Source organism: Cydia strobilella, chromosome 19 (assembly GCF_947568885.1).
Source record: "Cydia strobilella chromosome 19, ilCydStro3.1, whole genome shotgun sequence".
Lineage (NCBI taxonomy): Eukaryota > Metazoa > Arthropoda > Insecta > Lepidoptera > Tortricidae > Cydia > Cydia strobilella.
The window spans coordinates 3,591,536-3,600,293 of NC_086059.1; the positions used below are offsets into that span (position 1 = coordinate 3,591,536).

The 8,758-nt window shown below is 38.0% G+C and overlaps 1 protein-coding gene across 1 annotated transcript; it reads left to right on the forward strand.

Moving 5' to 3' along the window:
* The first annotated feature begins 248 nt into the window (after positions 1–248).
* LOC134749844 (zinc finger protein 583-like) lies at positions 249–5,252 on the forward strand. Its single transcript, XM_063684843.1, has 3 exons — positions 249–654; positions 2,012–2,173; positions 4,322–5,252. The coding sequence occupies exons 1-3, from the start codon at positions 531–533 to the stop codon at positions 5,197–5,199; spliced, it is 1,164 nt and encodes a 387-aa protein (XP_063540913.1). The 5' UTR covers positions 249–530; the 3' UTR covers positions 5,200–5,252.
* The last annotated feature ends 3,506 nt before the right edge of the window (positions 5,253–8,758 follow it).

The following is an 8,758-nucleotide window of genomic DNA, read 5'->3' on the forward strand; positions in this document are numbered from 1 at the left end:
TTAATGAAAAGTTTAGTTCATTGTTATTTGTTGTGGAAACCGGAAAACTTTGAAATTTCTATTTCTTTTTTCATTTTGTATCACATGTCAAATTTTATAATTGAGACAAAGATAAAAACGCTGAGGAATGATTTTGGAAAACCGGTATCCGTCAATTTGCCTTGTCACTACCTCTATTACGACTTACGAGAGTTACCAGCGGGCCAGTGGTCCAATGTCAGCTGAGATGTCAAAGCTGTCAAATTATGTGTTATATATGTTATTTGTTATTGCTTATTGTTATCAATGTTATCCGTGTTGTCGATTTGTTTCGTTTCGTCTTCATAATCTTCGCAAACATTAAACAAAACTCAAAAGTCTCTACTTGGTGTAATAAGAATCCTCGCCATTTCATTATCTTCGGGAGACCGTATTTAAAGTATTTCGGACTCTAAATCAGCTCTGAATGTTATCGATCGCCATAGTTTCCGGTATAAAAAACCTAGTACTCTCATCTCCGTACTGAATTCATAAGGAAGGAAATCCCCAGTATGTCACTAGAAACAGTACTCTTAAAGGAGCCTGATTGCTGGGACGAAGACGAGGATCGAATGAACGCGAACATTGAGGTGAAGAACGAGACAACACAGACACAACTAGAAAGCAAGGAACAAGGTGCGTTTTGTGGTACCTATGTAACTAGTGCCACAGACAGCTCTTATAAAACACAGTTCTTAATGCTGCTTTGTTAATTATAAGATAAAAAACCGGCCAAATGCGAGTCGGACTCGCGCACGAAGGGTTCCGTACCATTCTATATAAAAAAGTATATGGCTATTACCCCTACATGTACCCAACACAGTTTTTGCTCGGCATGTTGGGCTTCAATTCGCTCGAGGTGCATAGGAGCAACACGCGGTTGATTACGTCCTGCAAGGTGCTCTGAAACTTAATTAACAGCAAGGAATGCACAACATCCTCAACCGCATCATTGTTCCGTCGAACAGATCTCACCGGCGCCCCTACCTGCAGCTTTCAAACAGCGCAGGCCCGCGTGCTACCGCGGCTCGCCGCCACTCACCCATGTGCGATATGATCAGCTCGTTGAACGGGTTTCTGAGTAACGATCTACAAGTAGATTTATTTACTGATTCCTGGTCTAAGCTAGCGTCCAGGTGCCTCGCTTACTGTGAGAATATGAACGAGTGAAAGAGCTGATGAATAATTTCTGCACTGTTACTTTTGTATAAGTGTGTTAATATTACGTAAATTGCAAGTGTAATTGGTGTAAACCGTTCTCGTAAATAAATAAAATAATAATTACGCAAAAACCGGCAAAAACATCATGTCAATCAAGTAACTCAAGCAAAATAAAAATTCTTTTAGATAAAAATACAAAAAAACTCATAAGGTCTTGACCCCTCTGAATAAAAACCCCATCAACAATTTTATAGATTTTATTTAAATTATTAGTAAATAAACTAGGCATTATTGTATGATTTGTGTATATAACTCATGAATTTTATGTAAAGACAATGCATTTTAAATATTGTTGTAAAAAAAAAAGAGATTTCACTGTAAATAAGGACTCGTCTACAAAAGACTCTTGGTCTATAACAAGTGCTTGGAAATGAACTTAAGTTTCAACTTATTTACTAGAATTTGAAAAACTAAGTCCAAGGATTCAAAGGACTAGAATGTTAACCAAAACTAGGCTACTCTAAACCTATTTTAGGGTTCTGAACCCAAAGGGTAATAACGGGACCCCTATTACTAAGACTTCGCTGTCCATCTGTCTGTCACCAGGCTGTATCTCATGAATAGTAATAGCTAAACAGTTGAAATTCTCACAGATGGTGTATTTCTGTTGCCGCTATAACAACAAATACTAAAACTACGGAACCCTCGGTGGGCACGTCCGACTCGCACTTGTCCAGTTTTTTTTAACCACTATTGCACAGTACATATAATATTGAATTAACCATTTAAACTTACAGTTCATATTTCAATTACATGTTCCTGTTCTTTACAGTGGAATATGAGATAGAAGCAGTATTTGTAAAGCAGGAGCCCGTTTGGGAAAACACAAAGGTTTTTAGCTATGATCAATCAGCCTCAAAGGTAGGGAAGGTTGAGGTGAAGACAGAGCTGTTGTGTGAAGAGCAGCAATCTGATTCCAAAGGACTTCCTCATGGTGAGTAATAAGGCAAAGGACTTCCCCATGGTGAGTAATAAGGCAAAGGACTTCGTCATGGTGAGTAATAAGGCAAAGGACTTCGTCATGGTGAGTAATAAGGCAAAGGACTTCCCCATGGTGAGTAATAAGGCAAAGGACTTCCTCATGGTGAGTAATAAGGCAAAGGACTTCCTCATGGTGAGTAATAAGGCAAAGGACTTCCTCATGGTGAGTAATAAGGCAAAGGACTTCCTCGTGGTGAGTAATAAGGCAAAGGACTTCCTCATGGTGAGTAATAAGGCAAAGGATTTCCCCATGGTGAGTAATAAGGCAAAGGACTTCCTCATGGTGAGTAATAAGGCAAAGGACCCGAGTATGTCCTTAAACTGCGTCCGGACCCGGATATGTCCTTAAACTACGTCCAAAAGAGAGGTATGGGCACTGTGAATGACATCTCGCTTTGTGTGGTAGGGCACAGGACAGCGGATGTCATTCCAGATCTAGAGCAGAGCCCAACTGGGGAAATACCTCCACCTTACAGAAAACTGCAGCCAAATAACACTATAGACCCTTCTCATGGTGTTGTGTTCCTGCTGGTAAGTAAGGTTGCCAGAGCTCAACGAGGGAGAGGAGTGTTACGGTCGGCAACGCGCGTGTAATATCTCCGGTGTTGCAGGCGTCCATAGGCTACGGTAACTGCTTACCATCAGGCGGGCCGTATGCTTGATTGCCACCGACGTGGTATAAAAAGGACTTCCTCATGGTGAGTAATAAGGCAAAGGACTTCCTCATGGTGAGTAATTGCTCGTGGTGAGTAATAAGGCAAAGGACTTCCTCATGGTGAGTAATAAGGCAAAGGACTTCCTCATGGTGAGTAATAAGGCAAAGGACTTCCTCATGGTGAGTAATAAGGCAAAGGACTTCCTCATGGTGAATAATAAGGTAAAGCATTTCCCCACGGTGAGTAATAAGGCAAAGGACTTCCTCATGGTGAGTAATAAGGCAAAGGACCCGGGTATGTCCTTAAACTACGTCCAAAAGAGAGGTATGGGCACTGTGAATGACATCTCGCTTTGTGTGGTAGGGCACAGGACAGCGGATGTCATTCCAGATCTAGAGCAGAGCCCAACTGGGGAAGTACCTCCACCTTACAGAAAACCGCAGCCAAATAACACTATAGACCCTACTCATGGTGTTGTGTTCCTGCCGGTAAGTAAGGTTGTCAGAGCTCAACGAGGGAGAGGAGTGTTACGGTCGGCAACGCGCGTGTAATATCTCCGGTGTTGCAGGCGTCCATAGGCTACGGTAACTGCTTACCATCAGGCGGGCCGTATGCTTGATTGCCACCGACGTGGTATAAAAGGGACTTCCTCATGGTGAGTAATAAGGCAAAGGACTTCCTCATGGTGAGTAATAAGGCAAAAGACTTGCTCGTGGTGATTAATATGGCAAAGGACTTTCTCATGGTGAGTAATAAGGCAAAGGACTTCCCCATGGTGAGTAATAAGGCAAAGGACTTCCTCATGGTGAGTAATAAGGCAAAGGACTTCCTCATGGTGAGTAATAAGGCAAAGGACTTCCTCATGGTGAGTAATAAGGCAAAGGACTTCCTCATGGTGAGTAATAAGGTGGACAGTTATTATAATAGCAGTTGCAATGATTGTAGAGTAGCAAGTGCTTGCTGTTAACGGGCAATATTCAGAACACTTTATTTCAGTATGGTGTTTTGTTCATGGCCGTTCAATCTACACCATTCGCATGCAGTTTCAAACTTTGTAATGTAATGTAATAAAAATTATATGTCATGAAAGATTGTTCTATACATTGTTCATAATAAATGGGGATGACTCCACCAGCTTCTAAAGTTTCGAATCCATCACACGCAGTAAGCTCTATCCCATCGGCATTTTGTCCTAAGTTTGCAAGTTTTTTTTTAATTCTTTAAATTCTTGATTTCATAGTTATTAAGTTTTGGGAGCATGTCCAATCACACAAAAAAGTCTAGAACATTTAAATCCAAAGAACTTGGGGGCCATTCATTTTTGGCAAAATATTCCAAAGATGTAAATAAGTATTAATACTTAATTGAAGACTCCTATTTCCCAAAATCTCTACTGATAATATAACTTATGAAATCAATTTTAATAATATGCATTTTGGTTTCAGTCGCATTGGAGAGAGACAAAACGAATGCCATCAAGCAGCCGATCGCCCCATCCTTGTCTACAGGACATGAGCAACCCAAGAAACAGAAGTTGCCACAAATAAAAAATGCACCACAAACAAAGAAACCTTATTCCTGCAATATATGTCATAGAGAGTTTACACTATTAAGTACTTTAAGGACGCATCAACGAACACATACTGGGGAGAAGCCGTACTCCTGCATAGTATGCAAAAAAAAGTTTACGCAAATGACTTCTATGAAACGACATGAACTCATCCATAGCGGAGACAAGCCACAAGTTTGTGAAATATGCAACAGGCAGTTCACGCAATTGAGTCATTTAATTCGTCATAAACGAATCCACACTGGAGAAAAACCATATTCTTGTGATATTTGTCATAAAAGATTTACAGAATCTGGCACTTTGAATAAACATAAATTAACTCACACTGGAGAAAAGCCCCATTCTTGTAAAATATGTAATAAGGTATTCACGCAATTGGCAAATTTAAAGACGCATGAAAAAACACATACAGATATAAAAGATTATTCGTGCGAGATATGTCATAAAAAGTTTAGGGTAATTAATCATTTACGGGTTCATATGGTAATCCATACAGGAAAAAAAGAATACTCATGTGATATATGTGAAAAGAAATTTGCTAGGTCGGCATATTTAAAGGAACATCAAAAATTTCACACGAAGGTTGATCTGTACAAATGTGACATATGTGGGAAAAACTATTCGCAAATGGGCACGTTGAATAGACATAAAAAAAATCATCAAGGTAAGAAACCATTCGCGTGCGATATATGTAGCAGGCGGTACACTGAAAAAACTACATTATTGAAACATAAGTTAAATACCCACCTCTAACCAGGTAGCAGATGCATCTTTAAAATAATGGCGGAGTGTCTTAATAATTCTTTACCCAACAATTTTACAGATGAAGGTTTATTTTTGAGAAGATGTCAATCAGTTAAAATAAATTAATATTTATTAATATTACTTACTGATGTTTTATTTAATTGAAATCATTGTAATACTTTCTCTTCTACATAAATGACACTTCTACAGAACCGAAGTTTGACAGCGATTCAGGGACGAATCATGTTGTCCCTTTCTAATGTATGGCACTATCCCTTTCGGTTATTTAGAGTTGTCAAGTTTACGCGCTGCCAACGTCATGCAACGCCACATACTACATAAGTAGACTATCTTAAGTCATTATATTATCTTATCTGTGGTTGTGACGCAAAGGAACGTCAAGTTTTATTGCTTGTTGCAACGTACAACGGACTTCCGGTTCGAGCGCCATCTTGATAGTTAGCATCGTGATTAATTACTTTGTTTTTTGCTTATTAATATTGTTTAAAGTGTAATATCGATAGCTTATTATACAGTAAACTAATGTGGTAGTGTGCAGTGAATGGAGAATTAATTTTGAAGCGCGTTTAACCACCATCTTGGAGTCAACGGCCGGTAGTCCACGTGCTTCTTGTAAAGTCTAGCTATTGATTTACAAGAGCTAACAAATCACCGTACACTGTCTTGTACAACCGTACAATTTTTGTCGTTTGTAAACCTCTCAATACCTTGATACTGGCGAAATAGTCCCACTGGGCTGAAGCCATAATTTTAAAAGAAGAAGAAGAACGTACAACGATAGTACAACGCTCGCTGAGCCGTACGGAGCCGACAGCGCCCCAAAAGGTCCAGCGTCAAGAGCAGAAATGATCAAGGCCTTACAGGAATTATAGTAAAAGACAAACAATTGTATTTCATTAGATTTTCATGTATTTAAATGTTTTTCATATCTAGGTACAGCTTTATTTATAGGTACTTATAAAATAACATAAATAAAAAAGTCTTTAATTTCTCATACATAGTTACAAAAAAGAATACACATTCGATAAAATAAATAATAAAAATAATGTATGAGAACCCATTTTTATAGGGTATAGGCCTCCAAGATTTTCTAGAGCTCTCTGTCTGAAGTAGGGCTCGCGGTCGAATCCGTGTTTCGTTTACACGTTTCGAATACCCGTTTCCGAATAATACGTAAACGGTTTTCTGGCCCGTTCCACACGTTTAATTAAGAAACGTGTAGTTAAGACCCGTGTACACGGATAAACGGGTATTCGAAGATACGTATCTTATTTATCCGTGGCTCCGGGACACGTCCTTGACGATAGTAGCGAAGGAACGAACGCCAGCTACAAATGAATAGACAAAAGATTCATGACGAGTTTCTGTCATATTTAACCTTATTCCGTGGGTCATAGAGTCGAAATTCAATAAACGGTTTAGAAACTCCTTTCTTGAGCATGTAGTTTTTGCTTGCAATAGGTATTAAGAGTATTCACGCTTCTTATCAAAGTATAGTATTTTATATAGCACTTTAAATAGCTACTTTTTTTTACGTTGCGGGTTAGCAATATAATATAAAAACCTGCTAGTACCTATTTAAAAAAAATATTAGAACCATCGAGTTCAGTATGTAGGCAGGAAGTCAAACTAATGTTCAAAATTGGCATTAAGTAAGTATTTATAAAAAAATACAATTTTAACTTGCTTCTTTATTTTAAGTTTAATTTAAGAACATGATATGAAATTGTATTTCTTGTCATATAATGTAGGTAAACCTTATAAAACAAAGTCCCCCGCCGGGTCCGTATGTCTGTCTGTATGTTCGCGATAATCAGACCTCACCTATGAATGAAGTTTTTCTTTGGGAATGTTTATGTGTAAATTTTGTTAAGGTTTTGTTTAAATTGGTAGAAATATGACGATGTTTGCTAATGAAGTTAGAAAAAATCACGCTGGCTTAATCGAAAACGCTGCCCAATCTATTTGATATCAATGTATGGTGGACTTGTCTCTCTTTCATTGGTCTACAAAAAAGTGCGCGATGGCTGTCTGTCTATATTTTAAGAATAATTAACCCATTATTAACTTTTAAAAAAACCGGACAAGTGCGAGTCGGACTCGCCCACCGAAGGTTCCGTACAAATACATCTGTAAAAATTTCAACTGTCTAGCTATCACGGTTCATGAGATACAGCCTAGTGAGTGGTGACAGATAAATGGACATTGAACTCTTAGTATGATTAGGCTTCCGAAGTCAATACTTGTTACAGAATGTATTTTATTATGCTTGACTCTCCATGCGAAGCCGGGGCGGGTCGCTTTAGTTATTAATAAACACTTTAAATCAACTTGATAAAATTGCACCTTCTCAATAAATTCTAATTGTTTTTACTTTAGGTACCTCTTACCTCAGTAAAACGCTTTTTAGTGCGGTGCAGCTACAAAACAATTGAAAACATTTTCTTGTGCAGATGTTTTGACCTTATTACAACGACATAAAGCTTGTAATTGGCGGTGACACTTGTGATAATAGTTTGGGAACCTACATGTTTTCGACGATGACAAACAAAAGGATATTGGAAAACAATGGATGGATGGACCACCGGTCGGCAACGTGCGCATTTAAGTTTATTACCTGAACGCTAGTGCGAAAGTGACCAAAGTGAATTATGAATGATTACCAATTTAAAGATCTATCTTAATGTAATTAGCAATATTATCGCAAGTTATCCAAGGTAGTATGGGTTTTTATGGTTCTTGGGTAAAATTACTCGATAATCCCGCTTCTGTGTACCTACTAATAACTTTTTTGCGCCGTTGGCAGGTTTGTTGTTTTCGCAAAGCAGTAATAGATCCGAGATAAAAATAACCACGAAATAATTAAACTGTTATTTTTAATTAATATTGTATTCTGTCTGCACACCTATTATTAACGAAAATACTATACCATTATGTAATTATAAAAAGAAACTATGATCGATATCAAATTTTTGTAATTAGCTTAGAAGCAATCGGTTTTATTAAATGATATAAATAGTTTAAAATAAAAATTATGTATACCTACTATTAAACATAGGAAGATTAGGAAGATGGCTCAGTACCTATGTTTTATCAATACGGTTAAAAACAATTTAAAAAAAAAAGTAATTGTGCGGTTTTATGAAACCACGATGCAAGTGAAACTTTTTTCGGATTGTAGGCATTTAACTAAAAAAAATCGGAAATTAATTCGATTTACGGTATTAAAATCGCGGTTTTAATCTTAACTTAATAAATTGGGGCGATAGAATAAAAGCTTCACTTTAAAAATCGTACGACAAACGAATTCATCTGAAGTCAACATAATAATAGTGGACCTTGTTACCATTGTACATTGGCTCAAACTGGTTTGGAGTATTTGAACCCGTTCGGAACGGTCTTAAGTACCCGTGTAAACGGAGATACGTGTCTGAGATACGTTTCTTGGGAACGTTCCTTCGAAACGTTTTCGAATCCCGGCGGTTCCGTGTAAACCGGGTTCTTAGTACCGCCGGGCTTAACTCTTTTCGTTCTGGTGGTTATCTGC